The sequence below is a fragment of the Pleuronectes platessa genome, chromosome 16 (assembly GCF_947347685.1).
Source record: "Pleuronectes platessa chromosome 16, fPlePla1.1, whole genome shotgun sequence".
Classification (NCBI taxonomy): domain Eukaryota; kingdom Metazoa; phylum Chordata; class Actinopteri; order Pleuronectiformes; family Pleuronectidae; genus Pleuronectes; species Pleuronectes platessa.
In genome coordinates, this window is record NC_070641.1 from 17752614 (window position 1) to 17780272 (window position 27659).

At 44.4% G+C, this 27659-nt stretch overlaps 1 protein-coding gene across 3 annotated transcripts in view; it reads left to right on the plus strand.

The window, feature by feature from the left end:
* LOC128459065 (septin-9) overlaps positions 1-27659 on the plus strand; it is a 72967-nt gene that overhangs the window by 3785 nt on the left and 41523 nt on the right. The window contains exon 2 of one of the 3 annotated variants that reach the window (XM_053444169.1): positions 7565-7627. In XM_053444169.1, the coding sequence (XP_053300144.1) occupies positions 7565-7627 (63 nt within the window). Of the gene's footprint in view, positions 1-7564; positions 7628-11203; positions 11367-18996; positions 19326-27659 lie in introns of those variants that run through there. The other 2 variants (XM_053444168.1, XM_053444170.1) reach the window with 2 other exon arrangements.

Consider the following 27659-nt stretch of genomic DNA (forward strand, 5'->3'; position numbering starts at 1 on the left):
CATGACAACATGCGTGTTCATGACAACATGCGTGTTCATGACAGTGGAAACAACAGCCAATCGTCCGGTCCTGGTTTCTGCGTACTGAGTCGAACCTTCACTAACTTTTGAAGAAACAGGTGAACGGCTCTCTGTGCAGCAGCGTGGGCGAGGCTTCAGGGTTCTGTGGACTTCTGCGGTCTTTCCTTGTTGCAATGACAGCAGGTGACCTTCTATAGTTTCAGAATAAAAGCTGCAACCAGCATCACCACAGGCCAAACAAGCAGGTTTAGAATGGGCACTGCACAAACCTGAGGAAGATGAACAGTAAAAGAAAACTGCTGCTCCTTTGTTTTCTAAAATAAAAGCCGTGGAGGAAAAAATAAACAGTTTCTAAACATCAACAGCTTGCATTTGACGTTGATTGGTGTCCGCATGGCTACATGAATATTAGTGGAATATTTTGATTAGCCATGTAAACAGCTTGGTCACAATATTTTGTATTATAATAATAAGGGCAAACTTAGCTTTATGGAGTTCCCCTGATTGTGGGAAACGAGTCTATCTTTACTCTGCTGTGTGTGATCCGCCCCCCTCAGCCTGGTGGAGCCTGGTCTGAAGTGTCCACTCTGCTCCGTGTTTATTATCTGCAGCCAAGAATGCAGCTCTGTGATGCTGCTGCTGCCACTGATACAGCGGGCGGCCTGTACCGTCGGCCCGGGGCCAGGAGAGAGCCTGTAAAAAGATAATAGCAGGCTCAGGGATGTTCTGTGTGGTGGAACATGTGCGCTGACATCTAGATGGGAAAGATAAAGAGGATGGACTCATACGTTTGACTGTCTACAGCTCACCAAGCTGATCAGGGACTTTACATTCGAGTTCCTCATCATCTGATTCATTTCTTGACTTGATTCGAAGAAATTTAACTCTGAACTTGAAAGTTTTGAGCGTTTTGTGTAAGACACAACCCGTGCAAGAGGAAGCAACTACGCTGTGTGGCAACCTTGTCCTGTCATGACATGAATAAATAGTTTTATTGCAACAAGCAATAACTTTAAGTGTCAGTGATTCATATCTGTTCCGAGAAGCCAGTGGGGCAGCGATAGCTCTCTGGAGTTAGCGCGATAGTGTCATTTATTGCAAAGAGGTATTAAAGACAACCACACGTTATAATATTATAAGCACCATGGAGTTAAATAAACATTATCTGCAGAGGGTGAACTGAGCTGTCAGGGGCCTGCTTCAGTTTCAGTTTCATTTTGATGAGAGTCTTAAGTCATAGTAATTTAAAGACGGTATTATAACAATCTAGATGATGATTTTCATGCAGGGCGGCACAGTGCTACAGTAGTTAGCAATGTCGCCTCACAGCAAGAGGGTTTGAATCCCGGTTCGAGGCGGGGCCTTTCAGTGTGGAGTTTGCTTGTTCTCCCCGTGTCTGCAGGGGTTTCTCTGGTGCCCTCCCACAGATTGGGGTTAGGTTGATTGGAGGTTCTCTGGACTGTAGGTGTGAGTGAATGATTGTTAGTCTGAACGGTGAGACGCTGGCCAGCTGTCCAGGGTGTACCTGTCGCCCAAAGTCAGCTGGGATTGGCTCCAGCTCCCCCCTTTCTGAAGATGAACATACATAAAGCTAATCTCAGACATGCACCGAATTTTGGATGATCTCCTGAAATGATCCAGAGGGGCTGTACGTGAGAATGAAAATGTTGGAGTGAGAGGTTTCCGACTTCCTCTGGAGTTTCTCCTGCCAGCCTCCAAGTAAACACTCTGAGTAATGTCGGAATGAGCCGATGTGAGAACATGGCAGGAGGTTCCCTGCAGGACTCACCGCGAGCGGGAGGGTGTGTTCATGACGTTTTATAACACGCGGTACCCGGATGGAAAAAGTGGTGCAGCACACGTAGAAGGAACTGACGAAGATGAAGATGAAGATCAGGAGAGCTGTTGGTGATAAGCGCAGACGCCGGTGTCGATGTGATGTAAGCGTAAACACGTGATCTCAGGCCTATCTGCCGCACCAGTATTGTTTTATAGACCGATATCGAAGTACTTTTATATGATATCACTTATCACTATGATATGTTTGCACTGGGAAAGGAAAAGATGTTGAAAGTACAGAGGGAGGAAAAGGTGTAGCCGGTTTATACCTTGTGGCGCCGGGACGAGTGCGACTCATCTGGGCGGAGTGCAGCTCAGGGTCATGGTCAATGTCTTTCCTCGACTATATGGGCCTTCCTCAAACAGCACCCCCCTCCACACACACACAGACACGCACACTTTGTCACAGTGTCACTCTGTTTGTCGTTGCACTCATGGAGATGAAGCAACCCTCTTAAAGGTGAAGGGTGTAAACACAGCAGACAAGGAACTGTTTTTTTAACCATGATATCTCCCAAAAACCTATTTTGGTGGCATTTCTCTTTATAAACGACTAACATCTCATTTTTAATACTTATAAGCTGCTTGTTTTGTTTTTACCATAGAATATCAAGAAGCAACACTACTGAACAGACTCTTGCTCCGAATGTGCAAGATGGCAGCGCTCACATAGGGATTTTTTTTGGCTTCATTACTGGATAGTGGAAAGAAGTGGAGACCAGACCTCTATGTAGACCAGAGGAGGATATGATGCGGTTTAAAGGTTTAATAACCGACTTCCACTCCCAGCTGATCGGCTTAGGATTGCACTTTATGTGGCGGCCTCTCTCTATTAACACAGCAAACAGTGTGGAAGTGGGCAGGGAGAGGATGTAGGGGTGGTTTGAGAAAGGGCCTCCGTCTGACCACATGTGCGTCTGAGTGTGTGTGTGTGTGTGTGTGTGTGTGTGTGTGTGTGTGTGTGTGTGTGTGTGTGTGTGTGTGTGTGTGTGGTTCTGACTCATTTAGAAAGCTGCCAGGTAACAAAAAAGAAGCTTCATCCGGTCTGTAAAAACAATCTTGAAAAATGACTCCCTGTTCATTCAGTCTTTCTGGAGCTCTGTCTCTCTTTCACTCTCTTCACCAGTCCATCGGATCTCTGCTCTTTCACAGGCAGAGTTGTGAAACGCATTTCCTTAGCACGTGTAATGAGGGACATGAAAACACAAAGGGACAGACAGGTGAGACAGATGAGGGAGGGTTAGTGGTGTGACCCGTTCTCACTTGAGTTTGACTTTTGAGTATAATATATATTTATTTATATATACATAATTTCATATTATAAGAGGTAAATTAAAAATGAAAAATTAGACAAAGGAAAACTTACTGAGATCAGCTTTTTGGCGAGTTCCGCCTTGGTGGTGACTTTCATGTTATGATGAGTTTCTGTTGAAAAAGTGGTGGGACAGCATTAAACAACAATAGTAGCACAAATATAAGAATAATAAATGTTAGAGATGATAAATGAGTGAATCAAACAAAATAAAGCAAAAACATGCAATTAAATTATCAAAACAGTCAGTAAGATCTAAAGTAAAAAGTTAAGTTTAAGTGATTACAAGTAGTGCATGCATAATGCATACACTGGAGCTTTATGTTGAGCAGGAGTGGATATTAAATCCAGTCAGGCATCTTCAGTAAGTACAAAGTATATCACTATTGGTTTAAGATGCAATAGTTAAAAAGTAAAAGTGAGAACTGACTTTGTATCCAACAAGTGTTAATCTGCAGCTGTCCCCCTCTTCATTCACACTGTTGTAGTCAGTCTTCAACAATACCTGCCACTCACCTGATTCATGTTTTGATGACAACAGCACCTATCCACAAAGGAGAGGCTGGAAGTGAAAGAAGACGGGGGAAAGGAGGGGGGGGATAAGGAAGGTAAAGATCCCTCACCTCCTCTGCCCTGCTGCTCAAATACGACCGGCGTGACCTCCTTTTGCAAACAAAAACCTCAGCTTGTTGTGTGCTCCAAAGAGACAGAGTATGGCCGATTGTGTAGGTTTTGACAGATCACTCAACCCGTGGATGCGTCTCTGTTTGCAGGCCTTCGTTTATGTGTGAGTGCATGAAACTGCTCTTGGGTCTCAAGTGGGTTAAAGTGCTGCAGCCTCTCCCCTCTGTTTACCGTCTCTAGTCGGTCGAGAACTTTAACTAATAAGACTTGTCAATGCAGAGCCGTGCACTTGACCGGTCATGACACACACACACACGTACACACACACACACACACACAAATACAAAGTTTGGCTTAGCATTGCAATTGACATCAATCAGTTGAGGCAAATACATGGCCAGCCGTTCATTCACTCTGCTCAACATATGACTTCCAGCTCTAGGATTTTTTTCCATAAACACTGGTGTCCTCCAGTCATGTGTCATGTGTGTGTAATGATCTGTGCTGTACATAACAGCGTCATGAGGGAAATATGTCCTCAGAAGATTAACAATCCCCTCGAGGTGGAAAAAAAGACAGGGACCACAGTGTTGGAGATTTTTGTGTGCGTTCCTGTGTGTGTGTGTGTATGTGTGTTTTGTTTCCTCTTTAGGACCTTTTCCATTATAAACACTAACCCTTTCCCAGTCCTATTGAGGCAAAAGGTAATTTCTGAGGTCCAGGTTAAGGATGGTTAGGTTAGGAAAGTTAATATGTGTGTTGTTGCAAAATCATGTGTGTGTGTTTGTGAGTGTGTTTATGTGGCTCCGGACAAGACTGAGCAGGTAAGCACAGCCACGACCTTTGCACACACACAAACACATACACACACTTTTGTGTCAACATACAGTTTCACTTTGCGGTCGTCCCTGCTTTACTGTGATTGGTTGATACACGTTTGCTTCATATCAGTCGTTTGTCCTCATGTTCCCTCTGGGACACACTGCTTGGTCTGATTGAAGCACTCTCTGTTGCAAGGACATGTGTGTGTCTGTGTGTTTGTGTGTGTGTGTGTGTGTTTGTGTCTTCAGCCAACCTTTCCGGCTAGAAGAGTAAATAGGCACTGATATGCATTTTGGCTGCGAGGCCTGCAGACACTGAGCTGGCTCCTATTTGTTCTGTCATTTTCCATACACTAAAAGCTCTGGAACACACGTCACTGTGCACACACTCACATAATAGAGTGATGACGCTATCACATGGCCCGTGGCAGATTAATGGTTTGCACCTAAAGCAAGAAACAGGGTCTGACTCTTTCACTGTTGCATCTTTAACAGCCTTGACACGCCTCTGGGGATTTATAGAGTCAGGACCTCCTCTGGGTCCACTGACACACACATCGACTATGGATCAGTGTTCACTGTGTCTATAGCCTGTTTCTATTCACCCCGCTGGAAACAGATGACAAAAGCTTTACTCACATCCTCTTCCGTCAAGCACATTCACCCCCTCTCCGTCAGACCAGCTGTCTTGTTGCTGAACATAGTGACAACACAGGTGGAAAACCACCGTGTTTGAGGCATTATTGGCAGAAGATGAATGGGTTAGGGTTAGGGTTAGGGTTAGGGCACTGATTTGCAGGGAAAAGTATTTCTAAGAACTTAAAAACAGGACGGGCCGACTGACTCACCGGACGAAGTTATTCATAGGTGCTCGTCTGAACAGCACCTATACACTGTGTGGATGTGAGAGGAGAACACATGACGGGGGGAAGTGGAGATAATAAAAAAAAGAGATGATCTCAGAGAACTGTAGAATTCTTGTTTTGGTGCCATCGTCTCTGCCAGGAAATGCTGAGCTGTACTCTCCTCTCTCTTATCACAGCAGCAAGCAACATTTACCATAAATACATTGTGTATCATTGAAGTAGAAGTCTAAAGCAGAGGAATGGTTTTAATCCACTCTGCATGCACATGAAACATGTTTAATTAAATGCGGGTTTAATTATTATATTGCCAGTAGAATGCTTAATTATAACATACCAAGGGTCAACCCTAACCTTCCTGAGGCCTGTGTTTAAATCAACAACAACAACAACAAGTAGCACAAATAAGTTTTTTCTATACTTTTCCACTTATTTTGAAATGTATTTAATTCTTAGGAATTAATATCAAAACCATAACCCTTAACCTAAACATAACCTTAACCTAACACTTAATCTAAACATAGCCTTAACTTAACCCTAGACCTAACCTTAACCCTAACCTGAACCTGAACCTAAACCTAACCTTAACCTTAACCTTAACCTTAACCTTAACCTTAACCTTAACCTTAACCTTAAACTTAACCTTAACCTATCTTATCCTATCCTAAACCTTTATGTAAATCTAATTATAATCATAAACCTGACCTTACTCCAACCTTAAAGATGTTAAAGTTAACGTTATACATCATGTTATCTTGCCTTTTGTCCCCATAAGTCCACATAAAGTTCTCTGCTACATAAATAATACACACACTCACACACACACACACTCACCGGTGCCAGTCAGTGGGGAATGATCTGTAGCATTCCGGTGTCACGGGGTAACCGATCAGCAGAGAGGAAGAGGCATTCCTCTGATTCCTAAAGCAGCATCATGTAGGACTCAGCTGGTCGCACTGGGAGCTGTTACATGAGCTTGAATGAGGAAGAGAAACGTTGTGTAACTATAAAAAGTATCAGGTAACTGAGCTCAAAGTAACGCTGTGTTTGTGTGCTTGTATAGTTTTGTGCTGTTGTATATAGTTTACCTGCCGGTGTTTGTAACTAACTCTCTGGATCTCATCTTGGACTAAATCGTTGTTACTTAACATTTTTAAATAATAATCAAAATGTTGCCTCATGCCCTACAGCTTTATTCCTGTGCTACTTTGTGAGTTGTGTGCTACAACAACCTTTGACTTGAACTTTTTCCACCTCACACACACGGTCGCCAAAATAGAAACAAACCACAAATGGGATCTAAAAGATGTCTTGTTTCTGTCACAGTCATTTTCTCTGTGGCCCGGCAGTAATAACCATCTTTCACAAGATTGATCTTCTTTTTCCAGATGACAACCGTAGATTATTTGGCTTTGAGGAGAATGTAAAGTGACCGTTTTCCACCCGATGCCACAGCATCTGTTGCTTGTGCTTCTACAAAAGGGAAAATTAGCCTCAGGAGTTGCTCAAGGGCAATTTGAATGCACTTGGATGTGTTATCCTCAGTTAGCTACTTTGGAACAGTGCATCATGTAACTCTTGCTATCAGGCTAATGCAAAACCAAGCCTGCCACTAGGGCCCAGAACTGTAATGATCTATGCAATATTTCTTCCTTAAAGCTGATCTGCATTATATGCGTTATTATTGTGTGAGATCAAGGTCGAGTGTGTAAGAAATTTAACATAAAATAATGTTTTCACTAGTTCATAATCATCTTAATCGTACAAATAGTTTTCTTTACCCTCGACGGGTCCAATCTACAGAGGCCTTCATGTTTTTACTGTAGCCCAAACTGGACAAACTAAACTCCTTTTGAGTTTCTCTCACAACTGAAGGTTTCCACAGGTTCTCTTTCATGATTGGAAGGGGAGGGTGAGGTGAGGGGTGTTTGGCTGCAACATGCAACATCACCACTAGATGTCACTAAATTCTACACACTGAACCTTTAAGACTGTTGAATGGGTGGTGCTACATCTGTTGATATCAGTTTCTCTTATTGTTAGAGGAGATTTTTACTCATTTGTTCTTCTGTCTCCATTTACAGTGAGATCCGCCAGCGCCCGAGCGAGAAGAACAGACAGAGAGGGATCTGGCATCACCAGTCCCAGTGAGTACACTGGTATTTTCATCTATCCACTCATTCCCCCCTCCCTCCCCACAAACAGCAGCCTTTTAAATTCGGGGGGGATACATACACGGCCTTGTCCAGCCTCCATGTAATCGCTCTCCAACCCTGTTAAGCGTTATGTAAGTCAGAGAGATTGACCTTCAGCAGAGAGAAGAGGTATCTCTGACGGCAGAGCTGGCACCGTTTCCTGTCCATATAACAAGTGATGGCAGGTGAACAGCAGATAAGCGATGCAGTGATAACGAGTTTCAGAGACCGTCCTACAATCAACACATCTGTGCCTTAGTGCAAAACCTCATGTTGTCTATGTGAAAGAGTACAGAGAAGACATCGAAACATAAAAGAAAGAAAAGTTAGATTATATATTATATATATTTATTTATTTGCATTTCTTAAAGTTGACATTTTTATGTATTCTATTTCTCTCCTAAACTGACCAGGTTTATTTATTTACTTGCCTTAATTTGTATTCCTTGTTGTGTTCGGTTATCGGCCTATTAGGAGCGAAACAAAAATTAGAAATTTGTTGTGACAAATGAAAGTCTTTATTCATCACATCAGCTTAACAACATATTTTTTGCAATAATTGCAAAATGTTCTATCATCACATTTTCCTGATCCCATCAGTTTTTGTTTAATTTGTAATTTCACAATATACATAAAAAAAACAAGTTGCTGGAAACATGTTTAGCTCTGTGTTTTGCAAATGCACATCTGAATGTGTGTTTGCGAGTGTGCGTGCGTGTGTGTTTGTGTCTGTGTGTTGGCAAACAGGCTGAAGCTGTGGCTGAGGTTCACCACTGAAGCATCTTGCAGTGAGAAGAGCCAACGCTGTCTGCAGCATCAGCATAAACAGGGGAGGGAGAGAGGATGCACACTGAAACACATACACGCACACACAACAGTCTTTGCATAGTTGTGGGCACAAACACACAATGAGTGTGACTCTGTGTCGTGCTAGGGCTCATTTCTCTAAGTATTTAAAAGCTGTGACTGGCAATATGAGTTCATTTCCTGTTGTGTTCACTTTGACACCTTCAACCAAAATTCTCAAGCATCCGAGGAAGATAACCAAATGTATCTCTGATTGTAAGATGATAATCACTTGTGAAACAGGATACTGGATCTATTTATGTATATTTAGTCCTTGCAAATTGTGTTTGTGAAACTTGCCTCAGGCTGTGTATTTATTCCATGAGACAGAAAACACATTCTGACAGCAGAAGTGTAGTCAGTACAGGAACTCCTTTGCAAAATAGTTTCATATGTTGCCCTCTCAGTTTTGGGTGTCTATCTTTTTGCTCAAACTAAAACTTAGAGTGAAGAAAAGTCATTTGATTCCAAGGGAAACATGTTCTGAATCTACCAAAGCATCTGGAGAAAGACGAGTGAACCGAAAGCAGAAACGCTCTTTTGTTGTTCCGAGCGTTACGTACAAATCTGTCCCTGCACGCTTTTACAAACTTGTCATTACTGTGACTCTACATAACATTTCCTCTTATATCATTTCTACTTACTGTATGTATGTGTTTGTGTGTAAAACTGTATAATATCTTCTAAACTGGAATGAGATACAAGCAAAAGCTTTGTGAAGACAAACATTCACATGCAAACAAAAGAATGCCAACAGACAGAATACACACATAGATACAGAAATGTATTACTGCACTCACACACACACTCACACACACACACACACAAACACAGACACACCGGTCTTGGTGGAAGTGCTTAGGGCTGAGGATGAGGCCCTGCTTGTCAGCAGACCTCCCTGACATTGATTCAGTCGCCACAGGGCATGTGTGTCTGTGTGTGTGTGTGTGTGTGTGTGTGTGTTTGTGTATGTGTGTGTGTGTTTGTGTGTGTGTGTGTGTGTGGTGTGTGTATGTGTGTGTATGTGTGTGTGTGTGTGTGTGTGTGTGTGTGTGTGTGTGTGTGTGTGTGTGTGTGTGTGTGTTGTGTGTGTGTGTGTGTGTCTGTGCGTGTCCGTGCGTGTGTGCGTGTGGGAGATGCCCCATACAAAACATCTGCCAACAGGGCAGATTTACGAGGCTGGCGGGTGTTTGGGAGGATGCTTTACTGTAACCTCAATTCACACACAGATACCCACACTGTGTCTATTGTTAATTTGTGTGTGGTTAATTCCTATCTGGGAGTCAGCAGATCCTGCTTCACATACACACACACACACACACACACACACACACACACTTCATCATGTTTAGTTTGACATATTTCGGCCATAAGGGGCCGCCAAAGTGTGAACTTCCCTGATTTCATCACCCAGTGCGTCTGATGGTTTTAATTACAGCATTAATTGAGATATATGTAGAATGGGACCCAGAGAGCACATACATCCACCAAGCCAGACAGTCCCCTCATGAAGCCATATTTAAATACTCTAGATCAAGGTTTTGATTTGAACTTGCACCAAATTGAACAGAAATCAATGAAAACCTTAAACAATGCCCTATATCACAATGTTGAAGAAAGATTCCTGGATCCAGATCCACACCAAACATTAATGGGTTCTTCCATGGATCATATCCCACCCCTCCACAAGATTCCATGGAAATTGGTTGAGACATCCTGCTAGCACACAAACCAACGCAGACAAACACATAACCTCCTTAGCCGAGGTTATTACAGTAAACATTGTATATAAATGGAAAACAAGCAGGTTTTAAACAGACACTAAACACTTACATGACTACACAGATACAAGTCAACGTGCGACAGGTCAGTGGAGCAGCGGTGGGTTGAACACGGGAGTGGACTCGACATGTCCGGGTGTGTATGATCTCTCTATCGTGGCTCAGACGCTCGCCGGGTGACCTCTGAACCCCGGCGCGGCGCGAGGGATGCGCCAGGCGTCGGAGGTCATCTGAATTTCCTGAACTCAGAGACTGCTCCAGACCAAGCATGATTTAGAGCGGGGGGGGGGGGGGTCACTAACCCTTCGAGAGCAGTTTTCTTTCTCTTTCTCTTTTTGTCTTCCAGTTATTCGTGACTGGCCTGTGAGGACATTTCTGGGAAGAGTGTGTTAGTTTCTCCCTTTCTTGCGTCCCACAATGTTTCTGCATTGTCAGGACTATCGTCCTATCCCACGTGTACAAAGGCAGAGCTGTGTCTGTGAGCTGTGGACGGTGAGGACGTCTAAGGCCACAGTTTTTGGAATGTCTCTCGCACCAGTTTGACAAGTAGCGGTGGGTATCGAATGAATCCGGGCCGCAGTGCACACACTCAAGAACCAGTGCGAGTAAGCTGGCTAAAGGGTTTTGCAAGTACAGCGGGCTATTTTGGTCCGTGCATGTCACATGGTGGAGCTAATGGTTTCTATTTTCAAGTTACAATGCTGCTTCAGTCTCTCGGTCCCGTCTGAAGAAAAGAGGGAGAAATAAAGAAAGAGGGAGAGAGGCGGCAAACGCAACATATGATCGGCACATGGGGGATGTCGTAATTCTGAATTCATTAGCGAGGCACACTGAAGGAATCAAGAGGGAGGGGAGGAGAGCCAGAGAGGAAAGAGAGAGTAAGAAGAGGAAAAGAGGGAGAGGGACGAGAGAAAGGGAAGTCCAAAAAAAGACAGAGAGAGAGAGAGAGAGAGAGAGAGAGAGAGAGAGAGAGAGAGAGAGAGAAAAAAGAGAGAGTCAAACAGCAGACACTACATGTGGCTGTGGAGGGAGTGCTCTGGTTATGGAGGGGGACAAATTCTCAGGTAAGACCAACTGTCCTCCCAGATGAGGACGAGCTGCTCTGCTGAATGGAGAACAGCAGCGTAGCTTGTAGGTTCCTCTCTGTGATCGAGAGACTTTTTCCTATGAGAGCCTGCCTCTGTTTTCCCCTCCATGGTATTTTCCACTCTCTCATTCTGTCCTGTTTGCTGACTGCATGTTTTCTTTGGGGTTCTGGAGCTGGGAGCCGTGCTGGGGCTCGTACGGCAGCTTAGCCGACTTGTTTTGGTTTATCTGCCAGTGATGTTTTCCCGGTTCACTTTTTCCTGTGTCTCCTTCTTGTACCCACCATCTCCCACTCCTTCCATCCCATGGTTTTCCCTGTTAGATGCGTGGTGGTTGATCAGTCGTCCCGTCTCTCTGCCTGTCTCTCCCAAATTTGAATTTCAATGTTCGCTGCAGCTTAATGTGTGTTTTAGGAAGACAAAAGCTTTCTGGAGAGAGGAACAGATCTTATTTCTGAGACGTTTCTGTCTTGCCCCTTTTCTCAGTCTGCATTCTCCCATTCTTCTCTGGTGTGGAAACAGGAAAGAGCTCTGTTTGAACAGTACTACTCTTGTCCCTTGTGGCTCTGATCCCTCTTCGGCCATCAGTCACTCCCTCCTTTAGCCAACAGGACCGACCGAGCCCTGCCTCAGTCCCCTGTGACCAAGCTGAGCAAACTTTTCAATATAACATCCTTTCTTTTTTCATTTTTACAATTTCTCCTTCTGGTGCTATTTTCCATGTCGGGTGCCGTAAACCGCATCCATATTGAACTGATAAGAGTTTGTGTGTGTGTGTGTGTGTGTGTATGTGTGTGTGTGTGTTGCACATCATGCTAAAGTCATCAGTGAGGCGATGCAGTCTGCTTCTTAATGGTATTTTTATGGGTGTTAGTGTGACCTGTAAAAAACTTTGTTGGCGTGAAAATGGTGAAGCGGCTGCAGCAGCATGTGCATGTGTGTGTCTGTGCATGTTTGTACCCCTTTATTTGGTTTTACATGTTGCGTGAAATCTGGATGTGAACACTTTAGTGTGTGTGTGTGTGTGTCTCACCCACTCTCTCTCTCTCTCGCTCTCATATTGTGGCCCCTTGTCTCCAGGTGCTTCCTCCAGGGAGCAGTAACCGCTTCAGCAGGACATACTTTGTGTATGTTTCAGTTTTGTCCGAATGTTCACTGGGGTACTTAGCGCGTTGCAGTGTGTTGTGTAGTGTGTGTTGAACGTTTATCTGTGTGTGCGTATGGTCCTTCTCGGCCGGGGAGGTCGTCCAGGAGTCACCGTCTGCCGTAGCATCCGTGCACACCAGCCAATCACAGGCTCAGTTCATCCAGGAGCAACTCATCTCCTAACACATGTATCACCCTAACATGACCAACGGGAACCTACTCTGCACCTTTGATGTATTATTTTTGATTGAAAGGACAATAATAAATAAATAAATTGATAAAAATAAGATAAAAAATATCAAAAGAACTGACAGGACAGTGGGCATGAAATGAGAAGAGAAAGTGAGGGAAGACACATTGCAAAGGGCCGGGTCAGAGCAGGAGAGCCAGCAGGTCTCCCACACTTGGTCTTATTGAATAGGTTTAGAACTAAGCACTTACTTCAAGGTTCACCTACTGCAGTGAAGCTTGAGTGTTGTACCTCAAGGCCGAGCTAAGGAATCATCCTCATTACTCAGTTGCATTTTTTGGCTTCTCCTGCCTCACATGTCGTTATATATCCGTGTCATCTGGACGTGTATCATGAGCACCTCCCGTCTTCTTAGTCCAAATGGATTCACTCCACTTCTCGCTGATGTTCCTCTTGTTGAAGCTGATTTGCGAGACTCTCCTCGTCCTTCCCACATGAATCAACAGAGACGATGCTGACAATGGAAATAATTATGTCCCTCATCCAGACAGAGACTGTGACTAAAGGGGCTGACGTGGTCCCATTCAGTCCAGTCATATTGAGGTCAGCTGATGAAGGTCTGTGAGACACAGCCACAGTCAGCCCCCGTTGAAATGTCAAGCTCATGACTTTTAGCGTAGCCTCAATGAACTGCCTCAAACCAACCTAAATTCAGTCAAAGTCGGGTTGAGTTTTAGTGCAACATATACTTCCCCCAGCAGGTGGGGCTGCTGAGTCGAGTAAATCCCCTTCCTAACAGTGGAGAAACCTCAATCAAGTGTTATTCTGCTGTTTCTCATGTTGTTGTCTTTGTCACATCCTACTTGTCATGAATATCGACCTGATCACAATGCTGGCTTTTTGACACACTACACGTGATTATGACCCAGCGGAGAGAGGGAGCGGAGGCGGGAAGGAGAGAGAGAGAGAGAGAGAGAGAGAGAGAGAGAGAGAGAGAGAGAGAGAGAGAGCCTTATGAGAATCATCTCTGATGAAGGGCAGCTGCTCTCTCTATTGACTCAGCCATTCAACCACATGCATGAGGGAAAACACACACACACGTTGTGCAGATGGTCGATATACTTGCTCACAAATACAGACCTCGCTCGCTGCAAAGAACTAAGCAAAAGCAATTGAGGGGGTATTCCAGTGTGTGTGTGTGTCTGTGTGTGTCTGTGTGTGTGTGTGTGCGCGTGCACTTCAGTGGAGCCATATTTCCAACAGGTGCTGTATTTGATTAAAGTTAGCAGAGCCTGGCTGAGTGCCGCTGTTTGGTGGTGGAGGGCAGCTGCTGTCACTACAGCTGTGCATATACTTTAGAGGAAGCTACTTCACCATGTGCGCTCTGGGGCCACATGAGGGGGATTTCGTGTGTGTGTGTGTGTGTGTGTGTGTGTGTGTTTCATATTGTGAAACTGTCTGACCTTTTCTAACACACCTTTCACATTCACTCTTACATTAGGGTTGTGTTATACACGTGAACTCTCGCCACCTCCATGTGCAAGTGTTCACTTCTCTTTTGTCAAACATGTCATTACATATTGGACTGTCAGAGACTTCATTCATTCCCTCATTGAGTTAAAAGTAAAGTACTGTGCCGTAGTGAAAGTCAGACTCTTTTCAGGGGCTGTTCACATTACCAGTGCTGCTGACTCCATTAGTCGTGCTAACGCTACACTCTCTGTCTTCTTCTCCTCCGCACAATACAGAGAAAGTTTCCTTGTTTCCACGAGGGGCTCAGTGTCACTTTCTCTCTTTCTCTCTTTCACTCTCTCCTCTTTCCTGCAGAGAGCTGTCACACGTCCACTCGTCTTTCCCCTCTTTTTCTTGTCCTGTCCGTCTCCTGAGTCAGGTAGAGCAGCTTATTGTGGGGGTTGCCATGTAAACAGAGGTGCGGTATCCAACCAGTCACATCCAAAATATATATACACGTGAACAGATGAACGCACGCGATCGACGTAAGCGCTGCACGTACTTGCCAGAGCAGAACGCACAGGGATTTTGACCTCCTCCAGATGTCTTCTTTGATAGAGCCTGACTCGTGGGTGAGTTGCATCACGGCCAACAAAGCTTTTGTTGTTTAAGGATGAATCCACAGGAAGCTGGAGATTCCTCTGCTGCTGGGACCGATCATCATTAAATAACAATGAAATGAAACACTGGTCATCATTCATGAAACAAATCTGCCACATTCTGTTCAATGAGATGTCACTAAGACGCTGAACTTCTTTACATTCTTTTTAAATCACCTCCTGAAAAATCTATTTTTATAGATTATATTAACTCAACAGGTTTTATTCACTCTTTTCTTTTTTTGTGCCATCTGCATTGTATCTGGTGTTAAAAACTGAAGTAAATCTTCAGGGACATTCCCGGCTAACAGCTTTAAATTTAAAATCAACCATGATTACCTCACTATTACATCATTACTTAATGGCAGAGTTTTCATTATCACGTGCTGTAATCGTGAATAACAGAGTTCAGGTGGATCAGTGCATCTCATAGCCCGGTGAGACCTTTCTTGGAGCTGCATCTCATATTCCAGACATCTCAGGATATCCTTCCACTGGCTTACAGGCCAGACTAAATGCGAGGGGGCCAACTGGCGCCTTCGTATGTGGATGACTGTGTGTGTGTGTGTGTGTGTGTGTGCACATATTTGTGCACGTGGTGATCGACTGCTGACATTTGCCGCCCTGGCCCTTGTTGCCCTGGCACTGCCCCAGCAACTGCTACGCTGGCCTTGCATCCATTTATATAAGTAGCACACCGCTCCTCTCATTTTTTAGGTCTCAGCAGCGCAGGACCCACATTTGAGTGGTGGTGGTGGTGGTGGTGGTCTGGGTTTCTTTAAGCAGTAGGCGGCTGTCTCTGTCTCTCATCATACACACTGCAGTGCAACCTAACACCAGCAGCTGCCTATTCAAGTACACTACAATACACTCACTCGCAGGAAATGTGGGGCACCAGCAGATTTATTAACCGGATTGGACACAAGAACAGTTATTGAAGAAAGTAACTAAAAAATAATCCCAATTATGTTTTCACCAGTGTGTTTCATCTAAATTGTACAAATTATTGCTTTGTTTATCATAGAATGAGCCCTTTATATTTAAATACGGAAGCAGGTCTTCTCTACGGAGGCCGCCATGTTTTTTACAGTAGCCCAAACTGGACAAACTAAACACCTTTTGAGTTTCATGACAACTGAAAGCTACCACAGGTTCTCCTTCATGCTTGGAAGGGGAGGGTGAGGTTAGGGGTATTCAGCTGCAACATGCAATTTCACCACTAGATGTCACTAGCTTCTAAACACTGAACCTCTAAGTGACGGTACAAATATATCAACAAAAAATGTACGCAAATAAATCGAGCATGTGACGCAAATGCTTTGTAAAGGTGTAGTGGATATCTGCTGATATATGTGGAGTAAAAGTGAAAAGTACCCGAGAGTACATCTCCTTAATTTAAATACAGATTCATGAAAAAGGTACTTTAACAAAGTTCATGAACTTCAATGTTTACCGTTCATTCTACTACATAACTCCTTTATCTGACACGTCATCATCCGCCATTACAAAGAGGAAGAGTTTGAATTATTATCAGCGAATTCCTCCTCCACTGTTCGGCCAGATGGCAGATAACAATGCCACAGCAATAAAGTTTACTCAAGAGCTGGTGAAGTGGAGTAGAGTAAACACAACGAGTAGCTTTAGATACTAATATATGGAACACTCTTACAACCTTTAGATATCATATCCTAATGTCCTGATGGTGAGTGCAGTGCTTGATCACTATGATATGAATGAAATTCTTCGCAGAGCAGGGCAACGAAAATAAATCCCATGTAGTCTTTTCCCAGTGTGACAGTTGTTACAGTAGATTGGATTAGCACTGTCTGGGCTTGCTGGGGCTTGCGAGGATATGCAGTGGAAGGAAATGAGCTTCTCCCTCTCTCTCCCTCTCTCTCTCGCTCTGTGTGTTTGTGTCGTGTGTGTGTGTGTGTGTTCGTATGTGTGTGGGGGTGTGACGTTCGGTTCAAATTGTTGGGTGCTGCCCTGAATGCATGTGTTGCTTGCCTCAGTGTAGGCATCTGCTGCACACATACTTGTTGTCTCTGTGTGTGTGTGTTCCTGTACTTGTACCTTTGTGAGGACCATTTTAAGCCTTGGCCCTACAGAGGGAGGACATTTTTGGAAAGGGAGAACATTTTGGCAGGTCCTCAATTCTTCGAAGGGCTGTAGGACTTGGTATTAGGGTTAGAATTAGGTTTAGGTTAAGGTTAGGTTGAGTCATTTAGTTTGGATGGTTAAGGTTAGGGTATGGGGATACAGGGAATACATTGTGCCTATGAGTGTCCTGACTAGGATAGAAGTACACATTTGTGTTTGTGTGCGTGTGTGTGTGTGCGTGCGTGTTGGTTTGAAAATGACTATGTGCCAGGGGGCGGAGGAATCCGACACACATGTGTTGGGCAGGATGCGCTGTGTGGGATCAGGGTGTGTCTGGGGCAGGATTCTCCCCGTGTCTCCATCTCTATCTGTTTCCAGATCACGTTACTGGAGCCCACTGGTGCCCGTAGCGACAGGTTTTATCTATATGTGCAATGCTGACCTCTGCTGGAGGAAGTGGCACAGTGTCAGATATGGTGGTTTTGTATGCAGGTTGTTCCTTTGAGGGAGGGATAGACAATCTGCTGACGTCATGAACACTGAACTACGCAGTCGTCCTGCAACGTGATGTTCTCACATAGGTGAAGACGAAAATAACATCTTGCCCTCAGATAAACAAGAAACAAACAAGTTATACAAGTTACATGAACTTCATTATGGCCTCCCAGCCACCTGCCCCGGTGTTTAACATTTCCAGGCACAGGTCCAGCTTTCATGTAAACACAGAATATTTATCGATGATTAAAGTGCGTGCTCACATATCGTGGGTTACATATTTTGGACAAGGGTCTGGTACAGTAAAACCTCATATTTAGTTTTGAAAAGTGTGTGTTGTAAGAGTGTGTGTTTGCACTCTGCAGCACATCTGTGTTTATGATCGCTGAGCACACCTAAATGAACAGAAAACACACAATCTGATTCCAATGTAAGCATCAAATTGGCGGTGAGCTCTCAAGACACGCAAGATAAATGACACATTGGACAACAGCTATTCAAGAAAAAAAAATTATTGAAGAAAATGGATTAGAGCTTAAGGCCAAATAATTCATCACATCTCTCTGGTTTGGATCATCCATCCAAACTAACTTTAATTCCATGTGTTGTTTTCTCACGTATCTTCACTGTGACGAGCCTTGTGAGCTGCTGATGAATGGGTCATTTTGGTGCAGCGGCCAATAGCAGCAGGCTTTTTTCCCCCTTCCTGTTGCCTTTGGCCTCTGGCTGATTATGGCTTAGTCGCCTCAAGGTAACTTCTCATTGGGTAATTCCAGCCCTCACACAGATTGGGTCACACACATGAGTATTTTGGTCGGAAGATTCAAGAAGCAACAACTCACAAACTCACAGATATTTATTTCCCAGCTGCCACATCCTTCTGACTTTTTTTCTCTCAAGCACACACACAGACACACACACACACCCAAACACCCACACAAACACACCACACACACTGACCATCGCCATGTTCCTCCGCCCCCACACACAGGGGCTCATTCACATGGTCATTAAGTCATTAGGCTACTTATTTATTGATGTCTGCCTCCAGAGCGACTGAGCATGTCAGACCCTCTACTAAACGCCTGCATGAGCTTGTCCTGACCATATTAGTCCATAGAATGATTCTGTTTCCCTTCCGGATTTATTTAGCTATTTACTGTAACTGTTCCCTCCATCAGCTTTAATATAAGACTGAATGGCCACGTGCCTTGTTTCCTAATCTGTGCATTGGTGTATTTGCTCATAGGATGCTGGTGTCGACTTGTTCAACAAAGTAAGGCCTGAAACCTCTTAGTAATAGGCGATCTGTGTTTCATTAGTTTCTGGGTTTCTTTAGTGTGTGTGAGTCATGTGACTGAGCTTACAGGAAGTGTGTTCAAATGTTAGCATGCGTATAATTTGACTGACCCATGGCAAAAAAAAAAGAGAGATTTCATAGAAAGGAGCCAGTCTGAGTGGACGGCTACAGCAGAGGAGGGAGGGAGGGAGGGAAGGGCGGAGTGGGGGAGGGTTGGGGGACAGTGAGCTGAAGGGAGAGAGGGAGTAAAGAGGAGGGCGGGTGGGGGGTTGTCATCGCTGGCTCATTCCAAGCTCTGGAAGTTGAGAAGGAGGAGAAGAGAAAAATAAGTTTCAGCGTTTCAGACACAGGAGAGAAAGGGAGAGGGTTTGGATCAGTGAGCTGCTCAGTCCTTTTTTACTACCCTCCCCTCTCCTAATTTGGGATTTGTTTAAAAAGCGGGACTGCGCCTGAGGAAGACTTTTCCTTGCTGGGGAAAGGGAACCCTGCTCCCTCTTCTCTTGCATTACACACACACACACACACACACCTTCTCCCCAAAATGTCTGATTCCACTGTCAACGCTCACTTGGATGGGATCATATCAGACTTTGAAGGTCAGTTTCTCGTGCTGCTTTTCCTCTTCTTCTCCTCGCTCGGTGGTGTGAGGCACTCTTTAACCCCGCCGTGAGGACACTATAGATGGTTTCCACATGTCTTATTGGAGCCGAGTTGATCTGGAAAAAAAGGAAAACGGAGAGGGAGAAGGTTTCCGTGGACGTCTGTGGTGAGCTGTGGTGTTTTGAAAGGGAAATTGCGCTCCAAGTGCTGCTTTTCATGGCTCTTTAACTTTTGTTGGCGACGCATGGGCGTGTGTGTCTGTTAGTGTTGTCATGTATGTAGTTTGAGCTGAAGTTTTGGCTGCATGTGCCAAAGAGGGAAAAGTGCTTTCAGAGGAAAATGTGCAACTGACTCGTCCTCTCCTCTTCGGCAGCCTGCATCACATAGTTTGTTTGTGTGCTGGGCACTCAGGAGACGGCAATACAGCTGTGAGGGGAACACCTGGCCCACCTGGCCCACCTCCCCCCCGTTCCCTCTTCTCCTCTTCCTATTCATCTCTCTGCCCGTGGCCCACAGATTCCCCCTGTCATCCCTCTCCTCCCACTCCTCTTCCTCCTCCTCCTCCTCCTCCCAAGTCCTCGTCCTCTGGCCGTGCTTCCCCCTTTCCTCTCTCAGCAGCTCGTCCATCCTCGGCCTCTCCTCCCTCGGCCTCCCTGCTGGTGGTGGAGGAGGAGGAGGGTGGGCGGGGCGCGGTGGGGAGGCTGACAGGCTGACACCTCTCCCCGCAAACCCGTCTGTCCATCTGACTCGCCGTCTCCTGCCTCTCACAAACACATAGCCATTAGGAACGCATCCACACTTGTCCGGAGCTGCTCCTCCGTCAACACCAGTTTGTCTGTGGTATGCGTGCGTGTGGTGAATCCCCTCTCTGCCTCCCTCTCTCCTCTCGTCTTACACTTTTTAAAACCGCCCGCTTGCGCAATGAAACGCAGCAGAAAGATAAGTGGCATTCAGAGAAGAGAGGCAACAAAGAAGGGGGCGAAGGAAGTGCGCTCTGCCCGTCCCTCGCTCATGTGTAACACCAGCATAATGGGCGACTGTTGTGAGGGTCGGGGGTGTGCGTTGGGCTGAGTGTGTGTGGTAATACCTTTGTGACGGCCTCCCTGTGATCTATGGGCCTGCGTGGCACAGATGCAGAAGTGCTGTGAGAGCCCGGGCAGCAGGAGACAGGCTTTTAGGGTTGGAAAGTCAATAATTACATGTACTCATGTTACTGTAGCTGAGTTGGTTTGCCGTGAGCTTGAATTCCTCTCTTGATATTTAAAGAGAATGAAGCCTTTTACAGATCAAATTATCTTCAAAAAGAATCATTGTTTCAATGAAAAGAAGAACAACACCTTGTACGTCACTTGGTTTTTTCAATGAGCCTTATCACAACCGAGTAAATGTTACGTCCCAAAACATCTGTTTGTGGCCTACTTCAGGTTTACCTTTTATTTGATCATGACAGTTAATATGAAAAAGCTTATAATTCTTCCACTTACAAAGGAACACATGTCTAGAAAGAACCAACACTTCTTTCTAGACAGGGGTTTCTCTGCTGCAGCCTTACTTGGTCTGGTATGACCGGTGGCTTATGTTAGCAAACTTTAGATGGACATTGTTTTGTAGTGGATGATAGTGAGTCACGGCACCGAGCTGAGTGACTCTTCTCTACTGGAGCTATACTGTCACACTATGTCTCAGCATTTACCAGGAATCCCATTGTTACCACAGTGGCGGCCAATCACAAAAAGTGGAATCTGGGTTTAAAGTTGGAGTTGGTAAGTTGTTTCTGAAGCACTCTTGATCTTAATCGCAAGTCATGGCCATAAATAGATAAAATCTCCTCACAGGACTCCAATAAACACTACCAAATATTTTCTTTGGTTCACTGCCATACTTCTGTCACTACCCAGCCTGCACCCTGCTGTGCTCACACTGCGCACGACCTGTACACCACTAAGGCAGAGGCGAGAAACAGAAGTTAACACAGGTTTGTGTGTTTTCGTGGGTGGAGCTTTGACAAAGGGGGCTGAGATGTATGGGTTGCGTGTGTAGCCTGCTCTCGCAAAGCTTTTCCAGGCTTAACGACCCGAGCTTTAGTTGGACAAATATTTAAATCAGGTTAAATTGGTCTTTCGACTTCATATGTGAAAGAACACATTAATATTGTCGAAGAAGAGTTCAAACTTGTTTATTTTGTATCTCAGAAGAAGCCTTGTTTTCTACGGCTGAATGGCTGCGTTGTGATTTATTTGATGGTAAGGGCCGGACTGTGAATGTCTTCGGAGGAGATCCCTGTTTATTCTGACAAAATGAGCTCTAGTCAATTTTCTGCATATAAGCGGAGACACAAGTTAAACCACACAAATGAGCCAGCAAGTTACACTATAACTTTAAACCAGTGAGAAAACAGTAATAAGAGAGAGGCTGACGTATGGATATTTCAATGACCAAAATGTTATGTAGCTGACCCATGCAGTACAACAATAGATGGGGGAGCAGGAGACACCCTTATAAGGAGTGGGTCCCCTACAACTGGAGGAAGGGGTACAGAAACTTGATCAAACATTCCACATTGACAAAGAAAGCCTTAACATGTCAGGTAATACATATTTACACCAATTACTTGTTGTTATCACAGATGCATATTGGACTCTGTTGCACAGGAAGCTGTATAATTGGCATTTTTACACTTGACCATGGATCTGTCATACTATCAGTGTCATGATCAACACCCTGATAATCCACATGGCTCACACAGAAAGTTATTAACAAATAGAGTCACATCTTGAGCTTGTGAAATGATTAGAGCTCTGAAATAAAAGTACAGTGGGACTGATGCATCATTTTATTATTGAATGTGACACTAATTTGTGCAAGATGCCGCTGTAATCTGTACATGACTCTGTGAGTGGAGGGGAGAAGAGGAAGAGTTTTCCATGGAGCAGTGAGTGTATTTGCCATGTCACCACTGCCGGACACTGATTCACTGTGATTCACTGTGTCATGCTTTGCTCCGATGACGCCGGTGAGAAGCTCAGAGACACAGAAGACAGGATTCTGTTGCCTGAGGGCCGATGACCTCAGCTGTGACCTCAGCCTCGCAAACACACAGATCATTGACCGAAAACACTGGGCCTTCCGCTGAGCAGAACACACACAAACACACACACACACACACAGTTTCCTACAGCTTCATTTTGTCCTGCTCCTTGAAAGAGATCTGTTCTGTCCTTCCTCTTGCAAACAACCCTCTGTGTGTAATGATAGACTGCAGACAGTATGCATGGTGAGGTGAAGCTTGTATTCCTGTTGAAACAAGAGTACCAACCAACGAGTTGCGAGTGTGAGTGGTCTCCTCTGTCCCAGCTGATCTCCCCCCCCCTCTCTGCATATGAAGGGCAATTGCTGGACCACTGAGAGGAAATTCCACAGAAGCAGATTTCTGTGGTGGGTGAAAATGCCGAGGTTAGGCAGTGGAGGAGTGGAACCGAGCACAGCCCGCCCTCTTCTTTCTTTTTTACAGAGCTGAGAGGGGCCTTGCCTGCATGACCTGCACTCACTAACCAATCACTGTTGTAAAAGTTTAAAAGTCGGAAATGAGATCAACTTACATTTAATCACTGGGATTGGAAAGAAAAAAAACTTAGAGCACCTTCCTGATCCCTGCAGTGCAGCGCTCCTATTGGTTTGTGTTCTTTTTCCACAAGTGCTTTTTAAACAATTTATCAAAAGACCATGTGGAACTTTTCACCCTGAATCACATACAGAATTTGTCATTGCATGTTGATGCCATACTTCCTGCTCTTTAAACGTTGGGCAGAGCGATTCTTACAATATTAATTTTGTGGGATGAAACTCCTTAATAGTGACAATCCCAGTAGGAGCTGTTTTTAAAAGCCAACTGCCACCTAGCTGTGGTTTTGGATTGCACCGAAAACCTTTCGTTGCCAAAGAACAGAAGTATTTGAGTCAATGCGCTATTTTGTTTTTAACCATTAAGTCTCAGTCTTGTGACAAAACACCACGAGGAGCCTCGCTGACAGAGCCACAGGGAGGAAGCGTCCTCTGACAGAAGCTGATGATAACCGGGCTCAGGCGTCTGCCTCCTTATCAGCGCTATCAGGCTCTATGCTCACCAGGTCGGACAGGTTTCCTCCTAATGACGCCAATAGCTTTCGTGCTGCTGGGAAGCACCGAAGGGTCATTCTGAGGTAGAGCGAACACAGCAGGTCTTTGTTGGGCTTTAAAGTTACTCCTCGCTGTTTCTCTCCCTCGTTGGACACGTGGAGCGAAACCTGCCCCGATGCCAACCCCAGGCAATATCCCAGAGTTATCAGCAGGCTCATTGATGTGGCTAAAAAACAACTGGGCTGTGATGAGAGATTTTCTTTGAAACATCAAGCAGGAACCGCTTTTCCTTTCAATTAGGAATGGAAAGTTTGAATCCATAGGATTCCTGTTCTGCTTGTTTCATCCCGTGGTTGTTGTAGTAGCAGTGGTTTAATGTTACAGCGAGCACTCGTCGAGAAACTTGTAATCAGTTTACACTGCAGCCAACATTTGTTGTTTACCTCCTGAGCAGTTGAATGTGTAGAGCCACAACAGCTGTAAAGGCGCTAAAGCCAGTGACAATATTCAATTCATTTTAATGTGACTGCTTCACAATAAAAGCCACCTATAGTGTTTTGTCAGTTCAGCTTTGAAAGATGAAAGAATCTTTGGTTTTCATTCACAGACACTCAAAAGAGCTCTGACATCGATCTCACCACAATCATCTTAACTCTGGAATGGCAGACTCCTCCAGTAACAACAAGAGCTTAATTATATAGCTGATGAAACATGGTTTGGTTTCATTGAAAGTTTAAGGATTATACGTTTCCCTTAAGCACAAACATTTCAGAACACTGCATGTGCTGTGTTATTTCATGGACAAACAAAAAATAGTTTTTCAGAAAGTATACAAAAGCATGCACATCACAAACTTGATGCTTCCACCAACTTTTTATAGAGGAGTCTATGCCCCAAACGTAACCCGGGAGGTGATTGAAAACTTTCTGGGGGCTGAAAACTGTTGTGTGTCTTCTCACATTTAGTATTAATCACCAAAATGCCATTTTATATATTCTCAAATGAAAGTTGAATATAAAAAACAAAAAATGCTGGTCAGCTAATTTAAAAACTGATCTATATTACGAGTAGAGGTCAGAAGCTCCACATGTGACCTTTTGTGTAAATCATTTGCTTTGATGGCAGATTGTGACGGCAATCATGATCTGAAAGTTGAATTACTCTCGCCAATGGTTGTGTTTGTTTATTGGTTTATCTGTTTGTTAGCCGTTTTACAAGAAAACTACAGGAAGGAGAACCACGAAACTTAAGAGTCAGCGTTTTTAGATATTTTCCCCATGGAATAGTTTATGGATCTTGATAAAGAAAACTCAGGCACGTGGAGGGGACTCATTACAATGAGTGTGTACATTGGGCCTTGGTGGTACACGCTCTTCTAAGGGCTTTTGTAGTTTAACAGTTTGACAATCTTCCCGCTTATCCTGTCGTGATTCTGTGTTTCCCTTAGCAGCTAAAGACAAAAGTCAGCACTTCATCTCGTTGACCCGTTCACTTCATCTGCCGTCATGCTCAGAGAGGCACAGGGAATGTCCATGTGCCGCTCATGCACTACATGCTACACTGGAGAGCAGAGTAGCAGCATCATGTGTTTTCCTGGCAGTTTAACCATGTTTCAGTCCACTACATGGATTCATTGCAAGTCTGACAGAGTGTTAGTTGAAAAACATCATGCTCGGCTGCTATGTCTTCCTTATTTGGCAGGTTGGGTCTGCTGACTTGAGTTTACAGTGTCTCATTCAGAGCAGAGTCAAAATAAAATCTTCAAAGCAGATTCGGTTTCAGTTCCAGGTCAAATGAGAGGTAAAGGGGAGGTTCACATTTGGTTCACATTGGTGCTCGTTAGTATTATCTTAGCTTGGTTGGAAGGTTTGTGATCACTGCTTCATTCATAAACACACACACACACACACTCCTAATGTGTCCAGTGACGTTTATAGAGGCAGAGACCAGGCTGTGTTAGCTTTACCCTACAGCTGAGTTTAAACACACACACACACGCTCACGGGGACGGATGGAAGCACAACTGACAGCGCCTCTGTCTCCAGCGTGTCTGTGTGGACCTCACTGTGTCGGGCTTCTCTGTCACCACAGAGCAGGCACGCACGCAAACGGGTCGTTAAATTGAAATCTCAGAGTTTTAAGTGGTCTCTGGCACTTTGACTGTGCCTTCGCCTCTTCAGTTTCACCGCTCAAGATTTAAAGCTGAGCATCAGGCTGTGGTGCTTCATTCCCTGTCCTCACTGATTTTACACGTAACCTTAATGTGAGTAATGAGAGTCGTCCCCTCGCTTATTTCTGACACTTCTAGAAGAGCAGAGCACAGTGACAACGTTGTCTTTGAGGGGCAGTTATTTTCACATGGATTAACTTTGTTTCATTTGAATGAAACAAAGAGATGATTGTCAGAAAGCGATCTGTTAAGGTGGAGATGTAAAGTACATGGGTGACAAGTCTAAATCTAAGTCAGAAGGCTTTCTTCTAATTTCCTCTCTCTCTCTTTATTGCATAAGACCCAAAATTGCCACACACATTAAACACAGGAATTAGCTTTTCAGGTGCTCTGTATTCCAGAGGATCTACTGAGGGCATGATGAACCACATCCAAATCATTTTGAGGACATTACAGCAGGAACATGTTAACCAGTGAGGCTCAAAGGTGCTGGGAGTTCAGTGGGAGATTCAGTGTGGCGGCAGGTATACAAAGGGTGAAATGTGGTGTGTGTTCTCATTCAAGGTAGAAACAGGAAGCTCTACACTGGAGAACCCTCATTTCTTCTAAGTATAAAAACTATAAAGAGATTTAGCTCCAGAGTGAATGTTTTAAACTCCACGGGCGAAATAAAATAACACTTTGAAACTATTTGACAAATCAATCTTATACTCCTCACTGTACTTGCTTACAGAGCATTATATTGCCATGTATTGGACTTCTGTCACATGTAATTTACCTTGTAATTAAACCTAGCGGACGTGATATGGCTAGACAGTGACTTTATATCACTTCTTAAAACCCATTTTTATGACTTGCTCTCATGTGATGTGGGGTTTTTACTGCTTTTTATGTGTTCAAGTATCCACGTGACATAATTCTTCTTTTCATTTGAGCACCACCTTGTTCTCGACCACCTGACCGTCATTGTCCGGCCTCAGTTTGCGTCCTGCTGATTGTTACTTCTCTTATATTCTACCTTTCTTGCTTTAGTGTCAAAGCCCTTTGTAAACTCATTTTTTTAAAAGTACTATATAAATAACGTGTATTATTATTATTATTACTATCATTATTATTATTATTATTAGAGTTATTGTTGTTTATTGATATCGTGTCATCATCACCCAGCTCGATTGATTGAGGGGTCGCGCGGGCCGGGTGCGCGCTCACGTGGTCGGGGGGGGTCAGGTGGATGTCGTCATCAGGGGGAACAGGTGTGCTAGGAGACAAAGATGGTGACGCAGTTTTATTAAAATAGAAGCGTGTCCTCACCGGTCCTCACCCCGACACGATAACCGAACTCGACCCAGGAAACACGCACACAGGCGCCATGAAGCTCTCAAGCTACGTGAAGCGCGTCAAATCCGGTAAGACCAGCGGGTTCCACTTTAACTGCGGCTTCTCTGGAAATAATTGCCGCCGTCATTAAAGTAATTTACGGGTGTGAAGCGTCACTGTGGTTAAACTAATAAACTTTCAATGTCGGTGCCAGGTTGTGAACCGCTCCTGTCACGTTGACCTATTAGGCGCTATTATCATTATTTAAAAAGAAGCAGGTTTAATGTCACCTTAATCTCCGTGGAAGTTAGGTTTGGCTTTGTTCTCTGAGTGGTTTGTCCAGGGTTTCCAGTTCCGGATAACAAAAGCAGCCCAGTTAAAACCAACTCCACCTCGAACATATCCCTCCGCAGCACCTTATACACTCTTTTAAATATGTGCTGTGATATCAGTAAGTTTGATCATAATGGGAATTTTCCTGTTGAAATAAAGGTTAAGATGAAATAAATAAAATGGTAAGGAAAAGATATGGTCACAGTATATGATCGTATTTAAAAATAATAGCTCCATCGACGTGGTGATCAAATCACTCCTCCCATAAACTTTCCTCCTCCAGCCGGACTGGGTGACATGAATTGACTTTTTTATATGTCATACAAACAATATAGGGTGGGTGTAGAGTGGGTCGTCCACCGAACAGAAGGTCGGCGGTTTGATCCCCGATTTG